The sequence below is a fragment of the Myripristis murdjan genome, chromosome 16 (genome assembly GCF_902150065.1).
Source record: "Myripristis murdjan chromosome 16, fMyrMur1.1, whole genome shotgun sequence".
In the NCBI taxonomy this organism is placed as follows: domain Eukaryota; kingdom Metazoa; phylum Chordata; class Actinopteri; order Holocentriformes; family Holocentridae; genus Myripristis; species Myripristis murdjan.
In genome coordinates, this window is record NC_043995.1 from 29,027,739 (window position 1) to 29,054,273 (window position 26,535).

Genomic DNA, 26,535 nt, shown 5'->3' on the forward strand with positions numbered 1-26,535 from the left:
AAGGGCTTCTTTGACAGATTTTACTTCCCTTTCCCAAGTGCCCCCAAAGTGTGGGGCACTAGGTGGGTTGAAGTGGAAAGAAATCTTTTGCTGGCTAACTGGTCCTTCAGATGAGGGGCCATGGCCTGGAAGGCCTCTCGCAGCTCCCGCTCCCCACCTACGAAGTTGGTACCATTATCCAGCAGTAGTTCAAATGGTGTGCCTCGTCGCGCTATGAAACGCCTGAGTGCCATCAAGAAGGCTTCTGCGTCCATGCTCTCAAGGAGATCAAGATGTATACAACGGGTGGTCATGCATTTGTATACAATCCCCCATCTCTTCTCTTGACGGCGACCAATCCGGACCTGATATGGACCAAAACAGTCCACCCCAGTTGAGTAGAACGGTGGCTTGAATAGGCGCAATCGAGCTGGGGGGAGGTCAGCCATCCTTGGGACCTCAGGCTTAGCTCGCCATCGTTGGCACTCATGGCATGAATGCTGCTGTTTCCGGACTGCTTCCCTTCCCCGTAGAATCCAAAACCTACGGCGGAGTTCTGCCAGCACTCGTTCTGGTCCTGGGTGCAGGAGAGTCTGGTCATAGTCTTGGATCAGCAACTTTGTGATGGGGTGGTGCGGATCCAAGATGATGGGATGAATTGTGTCTGTCTCAAGACCTTCTGCCCGTCGCAGCCTGCCACCTACTCTCAGCAGGCCGGTAGTGTCATCATATTCTGGGGCGAGGGACCCAAGATGACTGTTCAAGGGCAAGGAACGACTAGCCTTAAGAGATTTAATCTCCTCAGGGAATGACTCCCTTTGAGAGTGTGACAAGAGGAGCTTCTCTGCGCTGATGTAATCAGTGGCTTCACAAGCAGTGCTGGAGTTGGCCGCCCCATGTAGGGACCGGGCTGTGGCTTGTAGAAGCTCCTTCCAGCTGGTGAACTTGGCAATGTCAGGGATCTGTGGAGCAGGGTCGACTTCAGGGCAGACTTCTTAAGCTCGACATTCTCAAGCTCTGGGTCGGTGGCAGGCATAGCTGGCCACTGGTCTGGTGGTTGATAGAGGAATTCCGGGCCTCTTGTCCATCGATGGGGGTTCTGTAGATCTTCCAGAGGTAGACCCCGTGTGATGTCATCAGCGGGGTTGCTGGCAGAGTCCACATATCACCAGCTCTCCACATCTGTCAGGGCTTGAATCTCTGCGATACGAGTTCCTACAAAAACCTTGTAGCGACAGGATTCAGATCTGATCCAGTAAAGGATGGTGGTCGAGTCCGACCAGAGGGTGACTCGCTGGATGGGGATGGAGAGTTCTGTCTGAAGAACTTTGGCTAGCTCAGCACCGGTGAGAGCGGCACTTAGCTCGAAGCGAGGCATTGACAGCTGCTTCCTCGGTGCTACACGGGACCGAGCAAGTACAAAAGCCACGTGAACATGCTGATGGTCATCTGTGGTCCGCATATAGGCGACAGAACCGTAAGCTCGCTCAGAGGCGTCACAAAATATGTGGATCTCTCTGATGGCAGCACATGGTGGTGTATAACTTCTGGGCAGCTCCAAATGAGGCAGGTGAGAGAGCTCTTTCTCCCAGGCAATCCATCTTTCTGCCAGACTCTGAGGTTGAATGGGATCATCCCAGCCTATCCCTTCCTTCCACAAGTCCTGGATGAGCACCTTCCCTCTGGTGGTGAATGGCACAATATAACCCAGCGGATCATACTGGCAAGCTAACACTTTATAGACGTGTCGCAGAGTAGGAACAGATGTCTCTACTGGGCGAGGTCTGTAGCCCAGGGAGTCACGAAGACAGTCCCAGCGAAGTCCAAGTGTGGGTTCCTGGAGGTCTCTGCTGACTTGGGTCAACCACAGCTCACTGTTCTGTGACCATGCTGTGGGAGGAAGGTCTTCGATGACCTCAGGAAAGTTGCTCGCCCACTGTCGGATTTCGAATCCTCCAGTGAGGAGGAACTGGCAGAGTCCATCGACGAGGGTTCTGGCTTCATCAATGGAACTGGTGCTGTGGAAGCAGTTGTCGACATAAAAGGAGTGTTCCACCGTTTCCGAAAGGGCAGAGTTGCTGGCTTTGTACTCTTGGGCGTGCCTTTGCAGGGCGTAAACCGCGCAGCAAGGACTGCAGGTGGTCCCAAGGGCAATACTTGCCATTCGAAGATGGTTGGCTCTTCAGACCGCTGCATGTCCCTCCAAAGGAAGCGCAGTAAAGGTCGATCAGCTGGTAACAGACGGATCTGGTGGAACATACCTTTTATGTCCCCACTGACGGCTACAGTATGCTGCCAAAACCTTAGGAGGACGCCTAGAAGGGATGGCCCTAAGGTAGGTCCTGGGAGGAGTTGGTCATTCAACGACTGCCCTTTGTAGACAAAGGAACAGTTGAACACGACCCGGTCCTTTCCATTGTGCTGCACCATATGGTGAGGGATGAACCAGGACTCCGGGGACTGTTCGGCTGTTTCCGGGGGTATCTCAGCCACATATCCTGCCTCCACGAGTTTGCGGATCTCATTGCAGTACGCCTTCGCTCGATCAGGATCCTTGAGGAGCCGCCTTTCAGTGTTGAGGAGGTTGGGAAGCACCGCCTCTTCAGAAGCACGCAAAGTAACTGCTGGAGTCTGCCGGAGGAGTGGAGTGGCATGGCGTAGAGTACCATCAACTTCTACCCTGTTGGAGGCTTTCTGCAGCACGGCGAGAGCTTGCTGATCCTGCTTGGATCGGGTGGTAACCTTTTCACTTAGGAACGGCACTGTGTTGGCCTGCCAGAGGCGTTCCACGTGCCTGGAGAGCTCCATGGCTGGTGAGATGGTGGTGAGGTGGAGGCATGACTGTGCTGCAGGGGGCATTTGGCCAAGTCCAGTAGGTCCTTGTATGGTCCATCCAAACTTGGTGTAGACTCTCAAGGGTGCTCCTAAAGGTCCTACACGCACTGGTCGAGTCGGGATCAACAGATGAGGCATGTCCGAGCCAATCAGTAGCAGAGGTCGAGCATGGTCTATTGGTGGTAAGGGCAAGCCTCTGAGGTGCTCATACCTTCTTTGGATTGCAGCCACTGGGTAAGTGTGTTCAGCCAAACTTAAACTATCAGCAGTAAAGGCTTGATTGATCCTGTATTTCTTGGCAGGCTGATGTAATGAGGATATGTGCAGCTTCACTGAGGCACCTTGAAGCTCTACGACCTCCTGCTGGACTGTCCTGAGGAAAAGAGTCTCTGGTTGTCTGTTGAGACCAAGCTGTTCTACGGCCTGTGGTAGGATAATGGTTCTTTCCGAACCGTCATCAAGTACGGCGAAGGTTTCCATGAATCGACCCCCATTGTGTAGAAGGACTTTCACGACTTTCAACATGACCTTCTGGGACCGGTTGGGTCGATCAAGGTAGGCCTTTGTCGCAGGAAGACTCACCATGAGAACTGTCTTTGATATCTCCTGAGCAGCATCATGTAGCACTGTGAGGTGTAGCTCTTTGCAGGTCCTGCAGAGTCGTTTCAGAGTGCAAGCATCTGTCTTGTGAGCTCGGCCACACTTCCAGCATCGCTGGCCATCTTGAATCCACTTGATGACTTGGCTGGTGGTGAACTTCTGAAATTCTGGACAGGAGTTCAGGAAATGCTCCTTGTTGTCACAGTGTGGACAGTATGGCTTAAGCTTGGGAGTGGGTTTTGAGTGAGAAAGTTCAGGAGATTTTGTGTTTTCGGTGGTGTTAAGAAGGACCGTAGAGGTCTTCTCTTTGGGCCGGGTGATGCGCATGTCCTTCTTTACAGGCTTGGGTGCTTCAGGCTGATACAGAGCTGTCGCCCTGTTGGCTAAGCGTTTAGCTTGGGCCTTCATTTGTAACCACGCTGCCAGATCCGCCAAAGTGTAGGTTTGGTCCGTGCCACTTTGTAGAATCCTGTGGCTTAAACAGTACTCCACAAAGCTGTCTCGGTGTGATGGAGGCATCTTACTCAGAAGACGATCGACATGGGATCCACATCTGAGTTCAGATCCACCCTGGCCTTCAAGGGTCCTGAGCATTCCTACCAAGGACTGAACTGACAAGGCAAAAGAGTCAAAGGCCTCGGCATCTCCAGCTTTGATGACGGGGGAGTTTAGGATTACTCCAAGCTCTGATTGCACAAGCTGTCGGGGTTGCCCATACTTATCTTGCAAGGCCTGTAAAGCAACGAGGTATGGTCGGCGGTCATAAATGAAGGCCTTTGCAAGCTGAAGTGCACTGGGGAGCTTTAGCTGGCCAAGTAGGACCTGGTACTTGTATTGTTCACTCAGGTGGGGATGATTGTTCATCAGGTTATCAAGTGCCATCTTCAGTAATGCGAAGTCGCTTTCACGGCCAGTGTCGAAGGTTGGGAGCGTTGGTTTTGGAATGCCATAGGTGGAAGCAATCAACGACTCGGTTCCCGGGTAACCACTGATGACAGCCGGCATAGCTGGAGCAGGGCACAGTGCAGCTGGAGGCAGGTAAGGCCAAGCTGGGTTCAGGTGAGTTGGTGGTAAACCTGATGGTATGGTGTAAGGTGAGCATGAAGCTGGAACCACTGGTGGGATCTGCTGCTGAGCTGTGTTAGGGTTCGTTGACATTGGTATTGCTGGAGTAGGTGAAGCAACATGCCCATGAAGTGATAACCCTGAAGGAACAGCAGGTTGTGGTATGACAGGCACTGAGTGGGCTGCCGACTGAGTGGCAGAGGGAAGTGCAGGTGCAGCACTCAGCGATGGCCTCAAGGTTGTTGTGGCAGCAGTCGGAGCAATGGAACCAGGCTGACTGGTGGCTGCAGTGGCAGTGGGAACAGCTGACGTGGATGGCAGGTTAGTTGGAACTGCGGCTGGAGCAGGTCTCAGGGGTGCCATGTTTGGTGTGGCTAAAGGAGCAACTGAGGAAGGTGGCAAGATGCGTGTGGTATCAGAAGTGGGCCCTGTGCCTGTAACAACAGGAACATTAGCTGCATTCGGCTGCTGTGGTGTTGATTGCCAAGGGTTAGCTGTAGCATGGGCGCTTGAATCAGCTGGGATGGCGTCTTTTCTCACAGGTAAGGGCTCAAAGCTGGCGGCTAATGATGCATTAGACGAATTAACATCTTCTTGTTCCTGTAAGAAAGACGTGACTAGCTTGGCTACTGCTAGTTCATTTTCCACCTTCTGGAGCCGACGTCGCCGGTCTAGCTGTTTTGACATACACTATATTACCAAAAGTATTCGCTCACCTGCCTTTACTCATACTATGAACTGAAGTGCCATCCCATTCCTAACCCATAGAGTTCAATATGATGTCGGTCCACCTTTTGCAGCTATTACAGCTTCAACTCTTCTGGGAAGACTGTCCACAAGGTTGAGGAGAGTGTTTATAGGAATTTTTGACCATTCTTCCAAAAGCGCATTGGTGAGGTCACACACTGATGTTGGTCGAGAAGGCCTGGCTCTCAGTCTCCGCTCTAATTCATCCCAAAGGTGTTCTATCGGGTTCAGGTCAGGACTCTGTGCAGGCCAGTCAAGTTCATCCACACCAGACTCTGTCATCCATGTCTTTATGGACCTTGCTTTGTGCACTGGTGCACAGTCATGTTGGAAGAGGAAGGGGCCCGCTCCAAACTGTTCCCACAAGGTTGGGAGCATGATATTGTCCAAAATGTTTTGGTATCCTGAAGCATTCAAAGTTCCTTTCACTGGAACTAAGGGGCCAAGCCCAGCTCCTGAAAAACAACCCCACACCATAATTCCTCCTCCACCAAATTTCACAGTCGGCACAATGCAGTCTGAAATGTACCGTTCTCCTGGCAACCTCCAAACCCAGACTCGTCCATCAGATTGCCAGATGGAAAAGCGTGATTCATCACTCCAGAGAACGCGTCTCCACTGCTCTAGAGGCCAGTGGCGGCGTGCTTTACACCATTGCATCCGACGCTTTGCATTGCACTTGGTGATGTGTGGCTTGGCTGCAGCTGCTCGGCCATGGAAACCCATTCCATGAAGCTCTCTGCGTACTGTACTTGGGCTAATCTGAAGGTCACATGAAGTTTGTAGCTCCGTAGCAATTGACTGTGCAGAAAGTCGGCGACCTCTTTGCACTTTACGTGGCCTACCACTTCGTGGCTGAGTTGCTGTTGTTCCCAAACGCTTCCATTTTGTTATAATAGAACTGACAGTTGACTGTGGAATATTTAGGAGCGAGGAAATTTCACGACTGGATTTGTTGCACAGGTGGCATCCTATGACAGTTCCACGCTGGAATTCACTGAGCTCCTGAGAGCGGCCCATTCTTTCACAAATGTCTTGTTTCACAGTCTGCATGCCTGAGTGCTTGATTTTATACACCTGTGGCCAGGCCAAGTGATTAGGACACCTGATTCTGATCATTTGAATGGGTGAGCGAATACTTTTGGTAATATAGTGTAGCTTCCCGAGCTTGCTGGGCCTCTTCTTGTAGGCGTTGGCCTTCTCTGGCTTTAGCATCAAGGCGCTCACACTCCATGTCAGTTTTGGAGTCCTCTTCTACTTGCTGTCGCAGTTCTGTAAGCTCCATCTCCTTAATCCTCTCCTCCAATAAAGCAGCCTGGACACTGGAGAGAGCATTGCTGGGGTAAGCTCCCACTGACGACCGCGATGTCCGCCGGGAGGATGCACTTGACCGGGTGCTTGATCTGCTCTTCTCTGTGGGAGCCCTCGTGTCACCACCATGTTGTCCTTGGGAATGGGGTGGCATGTTGGAGGGATACTGGGAGGGAAGATAGTCAACATCGTAGCTGGCCAAATGTGTGGGGGGATGGCGATCTCGGTGAGGTCGTTCAGATGCTAGCTCTGGGATGTCCAATGGTGCTTTCTCCATAGTGTATGATGGATGCCCTATCCGGCTCGAAGGACCAAATTTTGTGAGGAAGGGGACCTCGGGGACACACTGGTTTGATTGAGCAGGACAACTACAGAGTGATGACTCTGGCCAGAGAGTCGGTGTAGAGAGGATTTATTCAAACAAGGTTTACAGGTGTGTATATGTTTGTGGTTCTGCAAATTAAGGAAACAAAATAATATCTTAACCACATTTCCAAATAAATTAATTTACCATATTATTAATATAATCTCCAATTATGGACCAATTACAATAATCAGCTCCTTATAACTAAACATCAGCGTTACTCAGGGAACAGCAGTTATAAATGTAACTTAGCTGCCGGTTACACAGAGCTTAATTAACAAATTATATCGCGGCAACAACAATCAATAGTAATGAACAGGAGGATGCAAAGTCATACATTCAACTGGAATTAGGTTACTTTACAGTGGAGTGAATAGAAATGTGCGCTTACCTGGCTCACTCACGCACATAAATCCACACACACAAACGAAAAAAGGGGTCAACTGTCCGTGTTGCGCAGAACTGACCGCTCTGAGGCTCGCAGCGTTAAAAGGGGCATGTCAGTGCGTGTCTAGCGGCACATGCCCTGGCACGCCTGAAGCGCATGTCCGTGCGCGTCCCTGCTACGGGCCAATTATCGGCGGGCGCGCATAGGGGCTTTCATACACTAAGGCCCTTCTCCCATGATTGCTCAGTTTGGCCGGGCGACCAGCTCTTGAAAGAGTCCTGGTTGTGCCAGACTTCTTCCATTTGAGAATTATGGAGGTCACTGTGCTCTTGAGATCCTTCAGTGCAGAAGAAATGTTTTTGTAGCCCTCCTCAGATCTGTGCTTTGCAACAATCCTGTCTCTGAGCTCTGCAGGCAGCTCCTATGACCTCCTGGTTTGGTTTTTGCTCTGATATGCATTATAGAGAGCTGTGTGCATTTCCAAATCATGTCCAACCAATTTAATTTACCACAGGTGGACTCTAATCAAGGTATAGAATCATCTCAGCAAGCATCAAGAGAAATGGGAGGCACCTGAGCTAAATTTCAAGTGTTGTTGCCTGAATAGGGTCTGAATACTGTGATATTTCAGGTTTTCCTTTTTAATACATTTACAAAACTTTTTACGATTCTGTTTTCACTTTGTCATTATGGGGTACTGAGTGTAGATTAGTGGGAGAAAAAATGAAGCATTAGGCTGCAACATAACAAAAGTGAAAAAAGTGAAGGGGGTCTGAATACTTTCTGAGTGCACTGTATGTGGATCTGTGTGTGTGCATGTGTGTGTGCGTGTGTGCGTGTGTGACAGAGTGGACTCAACAATGCTATTTGTCACTTTTTGCCCTGTTCATTTCACCTTTGTTTGTTTAGTTTCATTGCCTGTTTGACTGCCTCATTCTTAATGATCATTCTTAATCTCCTGGGTCAACACAGTAAAGATAGACATATAACGAAAGTGAAGGTGTGTATCCAGTTTTAAAGCGGCTGCTCCTACCAACAACAACAACAGCAGCTTTCATATTAAGTTTATTCTCTGGGAGTGCCATTATCACTAACCCCTTCTTCCATGTAGCTAACTGTGTTGAAACACATCTCACCTTTCCATGGATGTGACATTGACCTGCTTTTATTACTTTCTCTCTCTCTCTCTCTTGCCTCTCATTCCCTTTTTCTTTTTAATTTACTTTTACTCTTTACATTATTTTTGTGCTATTTTTGTGTAGATTATTTTTATTTCCTAACATGTTATTGTTACATCTGAGTACTTTTTTTTTATATATAAAAGATGTAACTAAATCATAAGAAAACAAACAAACAAACAAACAAACAAAAAAACAGAAGTTTAAAAACAAACTCAGGAAGAATGACTGGGTGCATTTTAAGACCTTCTGTTTGAACAGATCATAATGATCTGTTCAAACAGATCATTAACAGCAGTTACCACACCTTGCATCGTTCTTAATCTTAGGTCAACACAGTAATGATGAACAGGCATTATTGTTGTTTTTCTATGTTGGAGTGTGATAGAGTGTCAGAATGAAATGGAAAGTTTTATCTGATTGCACTGCGGCCCCTCCTGCCAGCAACTTTCATAATATGTTTATTCTCCAGAGTGCTGTTAAACATTGATAACTTTATCTGATTCCAGTGAACTCACACTTCCCCTTTCTTTGTAATTGCAAAAACGCACCATGAACGTGACACTGAAAAGTGTGAATTTCCCCAAATTGCAAGAAAACCCTCTGTGAAAAGCTCAAAACCACGTCAACAGACCAGTGTTTTCCCTCGGGTCAATTTATCACTTTTGAACATGAGAATGATATCATGACATGAGCATCAGAGGCCATCAGAGGTCTGTAGGAATTTGTGCATCCCAAAATATTCAACACACATGGAAGTATCCTTTTTTCAGAAATAGGGTTTATGCGGAACTACTTCCGCTTTTTGCAAAACATACCTCACCACTTCCGGTCCGTCCGTCAGTACTGCAGGTATGGCCTTGTTTTATTTTGTAACACATCAGTCAGAGAGGTGGCAGCTATGCTACCTGACATCATGTCTACACAGCCACATATTAAGAAGATTGTTATTCATTCAATAAATCTGGGTCTGAGACCCTAAAGAAAGACTTTTTGTTTTTATTGGAAACACTTAAAAAACTTCACTCAGCGGTGTCTTTCATCTCTGGACCTATATTGAAGAAACTTTTGTACATTTAAATCGATTGAAAATTATGAAGTCCATCACTCTGTTTTTTCAAAAACTGTAAAACTTTTAAAACCTATCTCCTCCCACAATTTTTGCTCAAATGTCACCAAATTTGATACAGAGCATCTTCAGACTGTCCTACACAAACGATGTTCACAGATTTTTGATTTATCAAAAATTAAGCCTACAGTGCATGAAAATGTTTTATTGTAAACGCTACTGTAAACATATACCTGCAAAGTCTTGCTTAATAACTCTTCAATGTTCAAGAAAAAAATTGACAAAATTCTGGAGTCATGGTAGATGATGTGTGGTAAATTTCAGAATTTTATCTCAAAAACACAGTTTTTGACACCATTTTGAATTTTGCTCTCATGTGAACAATTGGAATCAATGTAAAAATGGCATTTTTAAATATCAATTTTTCAGTTATGGAGCAAATCACTCATTCTTAAAAACAAACCAACATCATCTCCCTGTTGTCTAGATCAGTGTTTCTCAAATGGGGGTACGCGTACGCCTGGGGGTACTTGGACGAACTCCAGGTAGCCTACTTGAGATTTTTAAAAATTATAACACGACACTATGTTGTGTAGATCCGACCAAGCAATCTGATTGATCAGTCAGACGTTTAGAATGTGCTCAAATGAGCATGACAGCAAGGCTAGCTGTGCTCAAATAAAAATACTGAATCAATCACTGAAAATATTACTCCGCCTTACTGCCCAAATCTGTGCGGTTGCCATAGTAACACGTTCCACTGAAACCTGCTGTCAGCTTTGTTCGCCTGCATAATGGACCGTTTTGTTGTCAATTTTAATTTATTTGGCGACCTAAGTTTGGATAAACGGCTGAACGAGGAAGACAAGACAGAAGAGAAAAAGGAGAGATATGCAAGAGTGACGAGTGAAGAGCTGGATCAGCTGGAGAGGTCAGGAAATGAAGCCGGTGCGGCTCGGTCAACGTCTTGGGTTGTCAAATGTCTACAAGACCACCTGACAAACACCAGGCAAACAGCTGATTTCTCACCTGTAAGGAAAAAAGAGATGAACAAGATCCTCCGTGAATTTTATGGAGCTTTAATTTCTATGACAAAGTGCCTCAGCGAAGTCAGCACCACGGACAGTAGGCTACCTGTAAGATTTTCCACGGAGATGTGCGGCTATATATTATTATCAGTTATTAATTAGGCTAGCCTATTAATCGTTATTCATTTTTTCAGTCTTTATGAGTTTCCTGGGCCATTGAATTAATTATTTTGTCAAATTGTTTGCGTCTGTACATTGAAATGAACCTTTAATAAATCAACACATCTGTGAAAGCTGTCGTCTTTATTTCAGAGGTAAATTGATAACAGCCTGAAAAGGTGATTATAAAACACTGTTCAGCCTTAATGTGACTGCTTACTGTCCTTACTTTTGCTGTTTAGCCACATTAATTGGAGCTATGTTAAATTGGAGTGACACACCCCCAGCTGAAATAAAACATCTGCTGGTTAAAAATGACTGAGAAGTCGGTAGAAGTATAACTATCAGTCCATGAAAAAAATGTTTTTTGTTTTTTTTTTCCAGCAGCTATTCTAGTTACAACATGATTGAGCTAGCAGAGCAGTTTTATTTTGTTATGTTTGGCATTTATTCAGTTTCAGGGAAACACGATGTAACCACTGGCTTAGTGGAATTGTCAAGCTGCTGTTGAGCTGCTACTTGTCAATTAGCTCAGAGTGGTAAACGACTCTCTTTGGCTCCAGAGGTTGCAGGTTCGAGCCTCACCTGGTGCAGAATCCACATTGTAATGTGAACATCTTAATCATGTGTTCCAAACTGCCTGAGTTTGACTGATCACTGAGCAGCGTCTTCCTAAAAATTCCTGGACCTGACCCATTATAGCTGCACAGCAGCTATAATTTTATGTATATTTCCAATACATGTTCCCATATAATTGGAATGTCATAGATCATATATTTATAAATATATGAACCCAGTGTTCATCACATTTAAATGTAAATACATTATGGAGGACTTTTATTCATATTCATATATCAAAGTCAATATATTATGGGACATAAACACATATATTATATATTAATATTGCAATATATGGCCATATATGAGATGCGCAATTGTTGCTGTATTTTTTTCATATATTAACATATATTTCAATATATTGATGCCATATATAAATATATGCGACATATATGATTCACCTATATATTATACCATTTATTTCTGAGACATTTTCACATATATAATATATTTCTATACATTGTTTTTTGCATATTAAATGTAATATATTCTAATACATTACAATACATTGCATTTCATATATTGGTAAATATTTTTTTTTTCCGTAAGGGGAACTACTGTCCAACAAGTCATGTAATGACTTTGCAGCCTTCTTCACAAACAAAATATTGCAGATAAGACAGGCAGTGTGCAGTTCCAGCTCAAGAATGATAACACTTGTGCCTTCCTGTCCTCCGGTTCACCTAGGACATTTTAGCCTCCTTGATTACACAACTCTAACAGAAACGGTTTCAAAATTAAAGCCCACAACATGCTGCCTTGATATTCTGCCTTCAAACTTCTTTAAAACCATTTTTAACTGCATAGCTCTGGATGAACTGCAGATAATAAATACTTCTCTTAAAGCAGGCCAGTTTCCCCAGGCCTTGAAAACTGCAGTAATAAAACCACTTCTAAAAAAATCAAATCTGGACGCCACAACAATTAGTAACTATAGGCCAATATCAAATCTGCCATTTTTGGGGAAAATCATTGAAAGGGTTGTCTTCCAGCAAATCCATACTTTTATGATGCTCTTTCAGCCACACCACAGCACTGAGACTGTACTTATCAAAGTCTTAAATGATATTTATCAGAATAATGATGCATGCAAATCCTCTGTCCTGGTATTCCTAGATCTCAGTGCTGCATTTGATACAGTTGATCATAATATACTACTTAGCAGATTGGAAAAGTGGGTGGGACTCACCGGCACTGTGCTACAATGGTTCAAATCTTACTTACAAGATAGGGACTTTTTTGTGCCAGTTGGTAACCATAAATCTGAGCAAACTACGATCACATGTGGGGTTCCTCACGGGTCCATTCTCGGACCTCTTCTATTCAACATCTATATGCTACCCCTAGCCCAGATTATGGAACATCACAACATCTCCTATCATACATATGCCGATGACACACAACTCTATATCTCAGTGTCATCACATGACTACAGTCCCTTACTCTCATTGAGTAACTCATTCATTCATTCATTCATCTTCTAAACCGCTTATACTCACTAGGGTCGCGGGGGGGTGCTGGAGCCTATCCCAGCGCACATAGGGCGAAGGCAGTGAAACACCCTGGACAGGTCGCCAGTCCATCACAGGGCTCATTGAGTAACTGTATTCATCAAATCAATGACTGGATGTGCCAGAATTGTCTCCAGCTAAATCCAGAAAAGACAGAGGCATTAATTTTTGGCCCAAAAAATGAAAGGGCAAAGATCAGCGCTCACCTTGGTTCTATGTCACTGACAGCTACGAATCAAGCCAGAAATCTTGGTATTATTATTGACTCAGACCTGAACTTCAACAGCCATTTAAAGTTTATTACTAAATCTGCCTATTACCACCTGAAAAACATTGCTAGAATCAAGGGGTTTCTGTCTAAACAAGACATGGAAAAACTTATTCATGCATTCATTTTTAGTAGGTTGGACTATTGCAATGGCATATTTACAGGCCTTAACAAAAAATCAATCAGACAGCTGCAGCTGATTCAGAACGCTGCCGCCAGAGTCCTTACAAACACCAGGAAACTGGACCATATTACACCGGTCATTAAATCGCTACACTGGCTTCCTGTGAGTCAAAGGATAGATTTTAAAATCCTACTGCTGGTCTACAAAGCCCTGAATGGTCTTGGACCAAAATACATGCTTGATCTACTGGTTCCCTACGAAGCATCTAGACCCCTTAGGTCATCGGGAACTGGTTTGTTGTGTGTTCCAAGAACAAGAACCAAACAAGGTGAGGCAGCATTCAGTTATTATGCTCCTCACCTGTGGAACAAACTTCCTGTATATCTGAGGTCTGCTTAAACTGTCAGCTCCTTTAAATCAGGGCTAAAAACACTATTGTTCACTGAAGCGTACTCTTAGATTAAATACTTGCCTGTTGTATTGCCCGTACTTTTTAACTACACACTGTTGATTTATGCCTCCTCCGTACTCCAAGGACTACCTGTTGTATTGCCCGTACTTTTTAACTACACACTGTTGATTTATGCCTTTTATTTTTCTACTTCGTTTCTTATCCTGACTGTTCTATTCTCAATTTCTATTTCCCTTTTTTATTGACTGTTTTTATTGTTTTAAATTGTGTCTTGTTGCTTTTAATGTCTCTGTAAAGCACTTTGAATTACCTTGTGTTGAACTGTGCTATACAAATAAACTTGCCTTGCCTTTTAAAGTCCCCATGAAATGACTACACATAACTTTTACTCCCTCTTAAACAGGGCATCTTATAAGGTGACAGCGTCCTGCACTAGTGGATGAAAATTAACATTTCAACCAATAAAACCCTCTGAAAACTTTACACATCCTCTCTCATCCACCTGTTTCTATCCCAAACTGATACTCTACTGGGTTAGAGTTAGGTCTGTCCTGCTTGTGAAGGATCCTTCCCTGCACCACATCCCACCCAAACATCCTGTTTCAACAGGACAAACATCAAATCAAGAAAATAAGAGTTCATTTCATGGGGTCTTTAATGGGCACATGCAGCTAAAGTGCTTCCTAATTAAGAGACGGGTGCTAGATTACATTTCTCTATACATTTAATAACTGGGTCTGGTCATACTTATTACCAAATCATCCTATATGTTGAGTTTACATCAGCTTTACTCTGAGTGCACGCACACTGCCACGTTCTTGTCACGTTTTTGTCCCCCAGTAGTAGCAATCATCTGGAAAGCTACATTCAGCTTCACTCTTATTGTAGTGACTAACGGCATGGATCACAAACCCGCAGAGCTGATCCTTCAACATATAAGTCACTTCCTGGGCATCTCCCTCTTTCGCCTAGTCCTTCATCACCTGCTGGATGAGGTCGCAGGGCACCTCCTGTGGTTTGGTGCTGTATGACGCTACCAGGTTAACTCTGTTCACCGGTGGAACAAAAAAACAGTTCTGCCCAATCACATGGTGGAATTGTTTTCCAGCTAGCCAATTCAAAAAGAAATTTTCTGAATCACTAATCAGCAGCACTGACCAGCTGACCCAATCATACTTCTTTTTCAGGAATTCAAGAAGCTCTTTGGCGGTACATGAAAGATCCTTTTCTCCCTTCTCTACAAAGAGGCGCTAAGTATCCGCTTTTGCATGCTCTGGGAAAGCTTCCATACAGGACTCTATGGTCAACTTCATCTTTAACTCTACATCTTTTATTTTGCTGGGCCATTCTTTGGCTTTCTCCTTTGCTCTTTCTGTGCTCATTTTCTGGTTTAGGGCGCAGTGGCCCCGCAGAGCAATCAAGCCCTTCATGAGAAGATTCATCAGCCGAACACAGAAATCCACCAGGAGGCCTCAATCCCCTGCTGCATGTCTGCAGAACAGAGAAAACATTTTACATTATATTCAAATTTTAGACATGTGGTGGTGGTCACGGCCAACTTTAGAATATACCCAGATTGTAGATTGCCAGTATTACAGCACTAGTACTGCGAGCATCATGTCATTTCACCAAGACCATTCATCCCGTTGGTGTGGATGATGAGAACTACAACACATGCAGAAATATATATACATTTGATATTTAATATAGTAAACCTTTACCTTTTCATTACATCTAAAATAGACTCCCCAAACTGGCCATTCCTCATCACAGCGTCATACAATGGGTCCAGACTGCTGTCGTCACCAGCCTGGACAAACTGTTCCAGAAAAATAGACTTGTTTTCCTCCTGTAACTTCTCCTCTGCTTCCAAGATGTCAATGAACTTGTCATACTGGTACTGCATATTGCTCTCCATATCAAAATACTGCAAATCCACTAAGCTCTTTTCCATCTCTCTGCTGATTTCCTTCTGTTGGGCAGAGATCACATCAAGTTTGTTCTTCAAAGTCAGGATCGGCTCCTTGACGAAGGAGACCTCTTTGCTCTGAGCGTTGTTTAGGAACTGGTGTAGAGCAGGGGCAACCAGCTCAAGAAAGGGCTTAGCAATATTCACCACTTTCTCAATGGTCTCCATTTTCTGGGCCCCAACTTAAAGTCGACTGGTCACGTTCTGAGAAACAGAGACCAAATCAGGTATAAAATATAACAATAACATGAGGAGAATGCAGTACTTTTAGAATAACAGCCTCTACATTTTTCACATGAAAAGCTGAAGAACCGTGCCCAATGTGTTTGGTCCCATGTCTTTGATCAAGCATGCAAAACTCATATTCTGTGAGCAGAAGACTAGTGCTTTCTTAGTCTCAAGCAGGCCTCTGGGCCAGAGGCCAGACAGCTTTTCAATCTAATTTGGAGATTCTCCACTGTCATTTTTTGTGGACTAGAAAACCCTCTTCCCCACAGAGCATCACATTCTACTGGATAGTATATGCTAGGACATATGCTAGGAAACTTTTTCACCTTTAATGTTCACAGAAACATGAAAGAGAACAATTTTTACTAAGCTTGTTCATGATTTTGCATCTTGGTCTCTAAAGTAGCACTGCATTTTGTGTGACTTAAGGCCAGTTTGAATGTTTAATTTTAAAACTTTTTTTTAAATGTCTTTAATGCCAGGAGTTGATGTTGTTACTATCTTTAAGAAAACAGCCTTAAGCTTGGCAGTAACAAACGGTAATCTGCCCAAAAAGGTAATATCATGTGGACATGCGATGCTTCAATGAGAAAATGACACATTATGGTCTTCGATGTGTTAATGATTCATTTCAGAGCAGCAAACCATGTTTAAAAAATCTCGTTTCAACATCTCTCGTTACCTGACATCAATTATCATAATCAGATGTTTACAAAATAGTTTATGAATGGACCCTAGATGCTGCATCATCCAACTTTGCAGGAAAAATTCAAATAAATAATTCACTGCAAAGGACATCACAGAATTTTCACATGTTAAAAATGCGTTTCCATTTTCTGTAATTCAAATTAAGATGGCCAAATCAGAAAAAAATAACCTAATATATCACACCTTAGACAGACCTAACAGTATAATCATGCCTCATGAGAGATAAGTCTTTTCCAAGTCCTACCTGTAGCAACTGTTTTGGGGGTTTTTCTGAGCCTGAAAGAAATTAGTCGCAGTTTGATGAAATTTGCAGGTTTTCCTCACCCGCTGTTGAGTCAAGGACTGTGCAGAGATGATGCAGTCAAAGAAACGATACACTCCATTTATATGAAATCCAAAGAGAGAGAGGGGGAGTGGAGGAGGGTGCATGTTTTCACACCTGACACAGCCACATCACTAAAATATGGATGGCATAAGAGGGTCTCTGGTAAACTGCATAGGAACTTACGTAGTTAAATACATTTGTGTGTATGTTAAGATCACAAAAAGGCCAGACCCCAAAATGCAGACTCAGAACAAGTTTAAGTTGTAAAGTCAATTTATTGCAGTCAAACCAAAAGAGTTCAATAGAAAGTTTGTTGAGCCCAGTATGGAGGAGGGAGCCAGGCGCCGACAGATAATCAGGGTGAATGGCTGGAGGGTTGGCTGGCAAGCGGGGGTCAGGAGCTCGGAGCCGAGAGGAGGCAGGAGGGTCCAGGAAGGCAGGCGAATGGTGAAGGTCGAGCAGGAATCGAGCCGAGGGTTAGCAGGTAAGTTCACAAGCGAAAGGTCCAAGGAAACACCAAGGTAATGGACGATCTGGTAGAATGAGCTGGCTTTTATCTGCAGTGTGGGTGGCTTGATTACCAGATCAGGAACAGGTGTGATGACTGCAGGTTGCTGATTGGACCTCCCACTGCACTCCATCTCTCAACAAACAGACAAGGGAAACACAGACACACCCACAAGAGGGAAGGGGACAGGGAAAAACAAAGCAGCAAAACACAGCCTTAACAGTGTATGTTTTTGCCTCCTTTGTTTTTATCCAAACACCCAGTTTTAGCTGTAGAAATCAAACTAGTGGCACACTGTGCAGACCTGTTTCTGGAAATGTGTCGCGGTTAATCGGTCCTGATATTGCATCATATATATATATTGCTGCTATTTGCTATTTCATTGTTATTATTTATTAATAATTACTAGAGTAGTGTACTGTGCATGGGTCTCATCCAAATATGGTGAGGGCAAAGTGACAGTGTGCATTTGCTCTTGTTATGCATGGTGAGTTACGGTTCCTTTGCCGCTCTGCTGACTGCAATGGTGCGATGAACTGAAGACGAGAGGAGTTTTCATCAAGTCGCCTTCTTTCAACATTTAACATACGTTCTATTCTTATTTTTTAATAAGGGCTGCAGCTCTAAGTACACCTGCAACAGTGGTTTTCTGAAAGATTTACTGATGAAGCTCCTGGCAAAGACAAACTGCTCCCCTCATTCTTACCAAAACAGCAGCCTCAAGGCAAACACACACAGACAAGGCAGGTGCGAGGCAAGTGCTGTCTGCGAAGTGCTGTAGGTGTAGATTATACAGCACTCTAAATATAAGGGCCTTTTTACTCTATTCTAAAATAAAATGAAATTAAAAAAATATATATTGAAAAATATGTACATTGTGTCTTATTAATGACCAAAAGCCCTTTAAATAAAACTACCACCCCACCCTCTGGGAATCACAGACCTTGTGGGAATCATCTTTTTCCCACTCAAATGTCACATTAACCCTATAAAGCCATTTGCTATATAAATTTACATCCTCCTTTACAATCCTCATTCAACTAATCTTATGAATGAATGAATAAATGAATGAATGAATGACTAAATAAATAAATAAAAGTAAAGATAAAATGAAAAGGACAACATGTGGCATTCATTTTGAAGAAAATTTATTTCAGCGAATATGATTATTTGATTATGATTATGATTATCCAGCAGCAGAGAGTGTCGTAACAATGCTGTGTTCAATATAGAAAACAGTCATCTCAGACTGAATCAAAAGCAACGAAGCAACAGCATTCGACCATAAAGCACAGACCAGACAAATCACAAGCAGCCCAGTGACATTATATCTGCATACAGAGCAGCTCTAGACCAACAAGATCAACCTCCAATCCAGCTTTCACTAGAAAAGTCTGGAAAACTGAGACAGAGCTAAACAATGTGCTCAACCCAACTTTAACCTTTACTTCCAAAATATTTTGCACAATAAGTACCACTTATTTTCCAATGCTGCAACACCCATCAGCTCTATGATGATACATCATGGTCAGTAGAATCACAGAAGTCAGGCAGCTCTGTTGCGGCAATATTTGTCCCTGGCATCATTACCATCATGATTGATTTTCATATTGACAATCTAGAAAGTGAGGCTTAATCAATAACTGCAATCAGTGAGAGCCTGCATGAGAGCATCACTCAGTGTAAAAAGGGAGTGTGTTGAATTTCTCGGCCTCCTCAGACCTAGTCCAGGCTGCGGCCGTACACCTCCACCTCACACAGGGTCAGGTACTCTTTTCTTCCTGGAACGACAAGGTTGACGTAGCGCCCCACCATCCCATTACACTGGAAGGTTTCGGTACCACCTCCAACGATGTGCGAGACCACAGCACACCTACCAGGAGAAGCAGAAATATTTTTGTTACCAACAGTTCAGGTGAACAAATGGACACAGAAAAGGATGTTTCAGTTCCAACACATTCAATCATGTGACTGATATGTTTGTGTTTGTGCCACTTCTGAACACATTACTGAACATGTTGTGGGTAAACCTTGGTTTTATTCTCTTACATGATGCTATAGACGTTTTTGAATTCATATTTTATGATGTTTATGTAGAAGTTAACAGTGTTACTGTTTTAAAAAGTACAAATATTTTTAAATAGTTGTTTAAAGGACAGAGAAATGGTCTTGTGATCAGGGAAAGAAAAGTGAAGCGAAGGAGAAATGCTCTTCCCTCCCTCAACAACTGAGGTGCCTTTGAGTAAGGCACTGGTCCATACGCGTTTCAGATGTGTTTGCACATGATTGTACACGCTTTTATAAGAACATGTTGTCTTGTGAAGTAGCACAAAGGTGTGTTGTTCAAAACTAGACACAGAGTTGTGTTGAAAATGAATGCCAAGATTGTCCAGTAACAGTTTTCAGTATTCCTGATAAACTACCTGGGATTGTTGTTGCCATTGTTGTCGAGGGAATTTCCAATGCGGATCTCAACTCCATTGATTTTTTGTGGGTCAACATCTATGTTAGTGATGCTGACAGAATCCACCTCATAGGTTTTGAGCAGGTCCACTCGCCACCAGGGGCTGAAGTTGTCTTGCGTGCTACTGCAGGAGCCTTGGTACCAGTTGCTGGCACGATTCCCATCTATGGCATTAATTGCAATTCCAGCTGGATACACTGACGACTGCGTTGCTCGTCCTCGGAGTGCCAAATTCTCTCCTGCACAAAGGACATGGTGACAAAAATCAACAGATCAAAATCATGACAATCTGTGAGTTTTATAAAACTGATGATTGTATTTTTTTTAACTGTTTCTGAGAGCCGAATGCAACGATATTTCGTTCCAGTGCACTGTTTTTTATGCATGTGTGCTTGAATGACAATAAAGTTATCTGTCATCTATCATATCTACTTATCTATCATTTTATGGCAAAGACAACATGAATATCACAAGATCATATTTACTTGAAGCGGTGGTAACCGTGCGGGTGCCCAGGAGAAGTAGCAGGAGGATAATTATGGTGTGTTTCATCTTTCTGGTTGAGAAAGGGACATTAGTAGATTTGTCATCATTACTGTGTGAAACTTATCAACAACACATGGCTTCTCCTTACAGTTTCATTTCAAAAGAGGTAATAAAATGATTCCCAAAGGAAGCCAAAAAAAAAAAAAAAAAAAATGGAAATAACTTTAACTAAAATGTCTTTTATTGCTCAGGCTGTGGATCAGCAGAGTTGAATCAAAAGACACTTAAAGAATAATTTGAGGAGAGAAAGAAAAATGTTTCCCACCTTCTCTCTGGTCAAAAAGGATTTAAGGAGAGATGAAGTAAAAATGCTCCCAAAGATGGTGAGTCTTGATGCGCCCTCTTCAAGCAGCTCGCCGATGCGCTTCAGAACTGCCTGTTTGCAGCTCTTTTTATACCTCTCTCTCTCTCTCTCTCTCACACACACACACACACACACGCACACACACACACACACACTCACACACACCAGATCATGCAGATTACAGTTGGGCATCACCATGTTCCCAAATTATGAAGTAGACTTTGCACATTTTTTTTTTATTAAGATAAGGAAAGTTGGTGGATTTCAGCAAATTTTCTTGGACCAGGGTGTTGTCTGTTTACTTTAGTTAACTCATAAGAACAGTTTATTTACCAGAATAAAAATTATATGATTACAACTTTTAGTACACAATTTAATATACACGTTGTAAGAAGGATTTACATAATTGTAGTATTATCATTAGCATTCAAGAGATATTTTTCTCACCCAGTTGAGAACTCAGAGCAATCCACCACTTCTCAATCTCTAGCTCTTGCTGTGTGTCTCCTTGCCCAATTGTACTGTCAAGGCTACCACACACCTGCCATCACTGCGCAGCAATGGTCGGTGCTGGGCAGTTTTAGGCATTTCGGAGCAACAAGTGGAGAATAGGAAGATGAAAAGAGAGGTGGCATTGTAAGGTGCATTTTGCACCAGTCAAGGCTTGAACTGACAGTTTCTTGCATAAAGGATAATGCTCTGTCTCACTGAGCTAATTGGCAAGTGTCAATTCATGTGAGGCTTCACAAATTGACTAAGCCAGTCAAATGATAGCAGCCACCTATGCATGGAAAGGCAGATTTCAAACCACTGTAAAAAAAAAAAAAAAATTCTGAAAATACACATATTGCATGTAGACAGCATGGAGATGTTGGTCATTTGTTTTTAACAATGACTGATTTGCTCCATAAGTGAAAAACTGATGTTTAAGTGTAAAGTGTACAAAGGTTCCTTAGGTATTGGGGCTTCATTTTGATGAAAGTTGCAAAGCTGTAGCACATATGGTTGATATGTTATGAACTTTCAAAGTTCTGAAATTTAGAGGCTTGCTGTAGTGCCACCATCAGGCCTATTGGCTCGTGTTTGCAGCTGAGGAAATCTGGCATGGGATTGGACCTTTGTGCAAAGTTTGGTGAGTTTTGGCACATGGGAATGTTGCACAAGCTGAGGCTTGAACTCGCAATCTTCGACACCGATGACTGGCCTCTATCTCACTGAGCTAAAACATCAAATGTAGCTTCACAAACTGACTGAGTCAATCACTGACATGCAGGACCACAGCCATCCATGCATGGAAAGGCAGATTTTAAACAACTGTCAAAAATTCAGTTATTAAGACAAAAATCTGAAAATACACACATTGCATCTAGACAGCATGGAGATGCTGATCTTTTGTTTTTAACAATGATTGATTTACTCCATAAGTGATAAACTGATGTTTAAAAATGCCATTCTTGCATTGACTCCAATTGTTCACGAGAGCAAAATTCAAAATGCTGTCAAAAATTGAGTTTTTGAGATACAGTTCTGAAATTTGCCACACATCATCTACCATGACTCCAAAATTTTGTCAATTTTTTCATGAACATTGAAGATTTATTTTCCAAGAATTTGCAAGTGTTTGTTTACAATACCGTTTACAGTCAAACATTTTAATGCGCTGTAGGCTCAATTTTTGATAAAGCAAAAATCTGTGTAGATCATTTGTGTAGGACCGTCTGAAGATGCTCTGTAGCAAGTTTGGTGACATTTGGGAGGAGATGGGTTTAATAAGTTTTACAGTTTTTGAAAAAAAAAACAGAGTGAAGGATTTCATAATTTGCAATAGGTTTAAATGCACAAACATTTCTTCAGTATTGGGGCTACATTTTGGTGAAAGCTGCAAAGCTGTCGCACATATGGTTGATTTGTTATGAATTTTCAAAGTTTTGAAAGTTAGAGGCTTGCTGTAGTGCCACCTCATTTTTTTTTTTTTTTGTCTTTTTTTTTTTTAAATCCAAAGACATGTATTTCACATCCACATGATACACTGCATAATTAAGACAGCTTGTGAGTTGCCACAAGGTTTATTTATTCACTTTGATGGAGCTAGGCTAATGACTCCCAGAGACTTCAAGTCTTTAGCATTCCTGTATCAGAATCAGACTCAGAAACAGTAATAAAGTAACTGAATGGCGTCTAGGGAAAAAGGTATGAATTTAGGCTTATTCAGCAACATTCATAATACTCCAACAATGCCATATCTCCCTCAAGTATATCATGCGCCTGTACAGCTCACTACATTGGGGGCACTGTTGTGATTACAGTATGGCACTGCTGTGGACTATGCCAGTTTTCAATCAAATTACAAAACTCTGAAGTCTGGAACCCATGGACAACATCACCAAATTCTGAGTTTCCTCCCTTGAGATGCTCTGCCAAGCCTTTACTGCAGCTGCCTTCAGCTGCTGCTTGTTTGTGGGTCTTCCGGCCCTCAGTTTGGTCTTCAGCAGGTGAAAAGCAGCTCAGCTGGGTTGAGGTCTAGGGACTGACTTGGCCATTGAAGAATATTCCACTTGTTTTCTCTCAGCAACTCTTGGGTTGCTTTCGCAGTATGTTTTTGGTCAGTGTCCATCTGCACTATGAAGTGCCGTCCTATCAGTTTTGTGGCATTTGGCTGAATCTGAGCAGATAGTATAGCCCTATAAACATCAGAATTCATCCTGCTACTTCCATCAGCAGTCACATCATCAATAAACACTAGTGACCCAGTTCCATTGGCAGCCATACATGCCCATGCCATAACACTGCCTCCACCATGCTGGACTGATGATGTGCTCTGCTTTGGTTCATAAGATGTTCCTTTCATTCTCCACACTTTACTCCTCACATCATTCTGGTAGAAATTAATCTTGGTTTCATCTGTCCAAAGAACCTTCTTCCAGAATCTGGCAGGCTTTTTCAGATGTTTTTTTTTTTTTTTTTTTTTTTTTTTTTTTTGCCAATTCTAATCTGGCCTTAATGTTCTTGAGTGACACCAGAGATTTGCACCTTACTGTATACCCTCAGTGTTTATTTTCTTAACCAACATCTCTTGACTGTAGATTTGAACTCCAGACCTTTTCTTTTCTTCATTTGTCATTGAATAACAAGGGAAAAAAGTCCCAACTGCCCATGAAAGTGTTTTTTAGTCAATTTTCCAATTACTTTTGAGCCTCTGAAAATGAGATGACAATGTATGAAACTGGCTGTATTTCCTTAACAGTTAATGCCATATTTTTGTGCAGCCCCTTAAATTAAACCTGAAAGTCTGCACTTCAGTCACATCTTGATTACTTCATTTCAAATAGACTGTGGTGGTGTACAAGGGCAAAATTATAATTATTGTGTCACTGTCCAATACTTATGGTCCCCCGACACCCCTAAAGTAGCTTGTTCATTCTCTTCAAAACTTTTTTTTTTTTTTGCAGCTCTTTCCAACCCCCCCCAACCACACATAAGCACATGTTGAATTTCTCTGCCTCCTCAGACCTAGAACAGACTGTGGCCGTACACCTCCACCTCACACAGGGTCAGCAACTCTTTTCTTCCTGGAATGATAAGGTTGACGTAGCGCCCCTCCATCCCATCACACTGGAAGGTTTCGGTACCACCTCCAATGATGTGCGAGACCACAGCACACCTAACAGGAGAAGCAGAAATCATTTTGTTACCAACAGTTCAGGTGAACAAATGGACACATAAATAGACGTTTCAGTTTCAGTACATTCAATCATGTGACTGATATGTTTGTGTTTGTGCCACTTCTGAACGCAACATTACTGAACATGTTGTGGGTAAACCTTGGTTTTATTCTCTTACATGATGCTATAGATGTTTTTGGATTATATTTTATGATGTTTATGTAGAAGTTAACAATGTTACTGTTTTAAAAAGTACAAATATTTTTAAATAGTTGTTTAAAGGACAGAGAAATGGTCTTGTGATCAGGGAAAGAAAAACGAAGCGAAGGAGAAATGCTCTTCCCTCCCTCAACAACTGAGGTGCCTTTGAGTAAGGCACTGGTCCATACGTGTTTCAGATGTGTTTGCACATGATTGTACACGCTTTTATAAGAACATGTTGTGTTTAGAAGTAGCACAAATTTGTGTTGTTCAAAACTAGACACAGAGTTGTGTTGAAAATGAATGCCAAGATTGTCCAGTAACAGTTTTCAGTATTCCTGATAAACTACCTAGGATTGTTGTTGAGGGAATTTCCAATGCGGATCTCAACTCCATTGATTCATTCTGGTACAAGATCTCTTTTAGTGATGCTGACAGAATCCACCTTATAGGTTTTGAGCAGGTCCAGTCGCCACCAGGGGCTGAAGTTGTCTTGTGTATGACTGCATGAACCTTGGCCATAGTCGGTGTCACGATTCCCATCTATGGCATTAATTGGGATTCCAAGTGGATATACTGACGACTGCGTTGCTCGTCCTCGGAGTGCCAAATTCTCTCCTGCACAAAGGACATGGTGACAAAAATCAACAGATCAAAATCATGACAATCTGTGGGTTTTATAAAACTCACCATATGTATTAAAAATCCACAATCCCACTAACTTCTGATTTCTCATAAATAGGAGATGCAACTTTTTTGTTCAATTTATCCCAGTTCATGTCTCCTATAAATCATTATGTTTCTTTAGTATTATTGTGGTTTGTGCGTAGATTCCATTTAGACACAAAACTTTGTCTTATGACTTGTATATCCATTGACTGGAGGAAAATCAACACTAATCACATTTTAAAACATGTCACAACTCAAACTCTCACCATTCGCAGCAGGATACCCATAGACTTCCACTTAGCAGAGTGAAAGGATCTTGTTATGACCCTCCATTTTCACAGTCACATAGCGTCCCTCCACTTTGCTGGTAAAATCCAGAGTGAAAGAATCGCCCAATGGAACCTCAGGAACAGTACCATCTCTGCGAGACAGAGAGAGGAAAAAGTCCATGAAGATTTCTAAGATTTAAAGGGCTAGTTTACACAAATATTAAAAGATATCACTATCTTCTTACTTTCAGGTCAATTGAAACATGCGTTTACATGTTCACTAGTTCACATGTTATTACACATCGTGAGCCAGGTGGCACAGCTTCATTTCAGGCGGCTCCATAGCAACACACATGAATAGTAACAACAAAAGAGTGTACAGTGCAAGAACATGCACTGTTATTGCTGAGAGCTGGGTTACTTGAGTCTGTCTCACAGATGAAGTGGCTCAGACTGCTGGCGCAGCGTTGTGGATGGGCAGTTTTAAATTAAAATTAAATTAGTTAAATATAAGTTCAGATTCATTATTTCAGTTGATAAGTGGTGGTTCAAATCTGTAATTCTGGAAACGTAACTGCAGAATGCAGTCCTGATGACCATTGGTTTCTTGGTAACCTTTCTTACTAAGGCCCTTCTCCCATGATCAGGCCCGGACTGTACATCAGGAGAACCGGGAGATTTCCCGCAGCGCCAGCCTGTCACTGGCCTGGTGGCCTGCGCGTGTTTTTTTTTTTTTTTTTTTTTTTTTTTTTTTTTTTTAGACAGGTCGCCGGCCAGGCCAATCAGCTTTTTTTTTTTTTTTTTTTTTTTTTTTTAAGTCAGAAAGACAGGCCAGGCCAGAAGAGATCAAGACGTGATTGGTTTGTTTTGATTAACACCCGCCCCAACTGTCCCAGTCCGTTGTCAACAGGCAGCATGTTGAGGAGGGGGTGTCGTGACTCGCGTGTGTGTCTGAATGTGGAGGAGAGGAGAGGAAAGGAGAGGAGGCGGAAGCAGAGGAGAGGAGAGGAGAGGAGAGGAGAGGAG

At 42.9% G+C, this 26,535-nt stretch overlaps 2 protein-coding genes across 2 annotated transcripts in view; one reads left to right on the forward strand and one right to left on the reverse strand.

Annotated features, from left to right (window-relative positions):
- The window catches only part of dpy19l1l (dpy-19-like 1, like (H. sapiens)), a 196,285-nt gene that overhangs the window by 122,891 nt on the left and 46,859 nt on the right, over positions 1 to 26,535 (forward strand). The window lies entirely within an intron of this gene.
- LOC115373371 (protein rapunzel-like) lies at positions 15,044 to 16,879 on the reverse strand. Its single transcript, XM_030071719.1, has 3 exons — positions 16,806 to 16,879; positions 15,378 to 15,829; positions 15,044 to 15,147 (listed from the first exon to the last, which is right to left on the reverse strand). The coding sequence occupies exons 2-3, from the start codon at positions 15,791 to 15,793 to the stop codon at positions 15,129 to 15,131; spliced, it is 435 nt and encodes a 144-aa protein (XP_029927579.1). The 5' UTR covers positions 15,794 to 15,829; positions 16,806 to 16,879; the 3' UTR covers positions 15,044 to 15,128.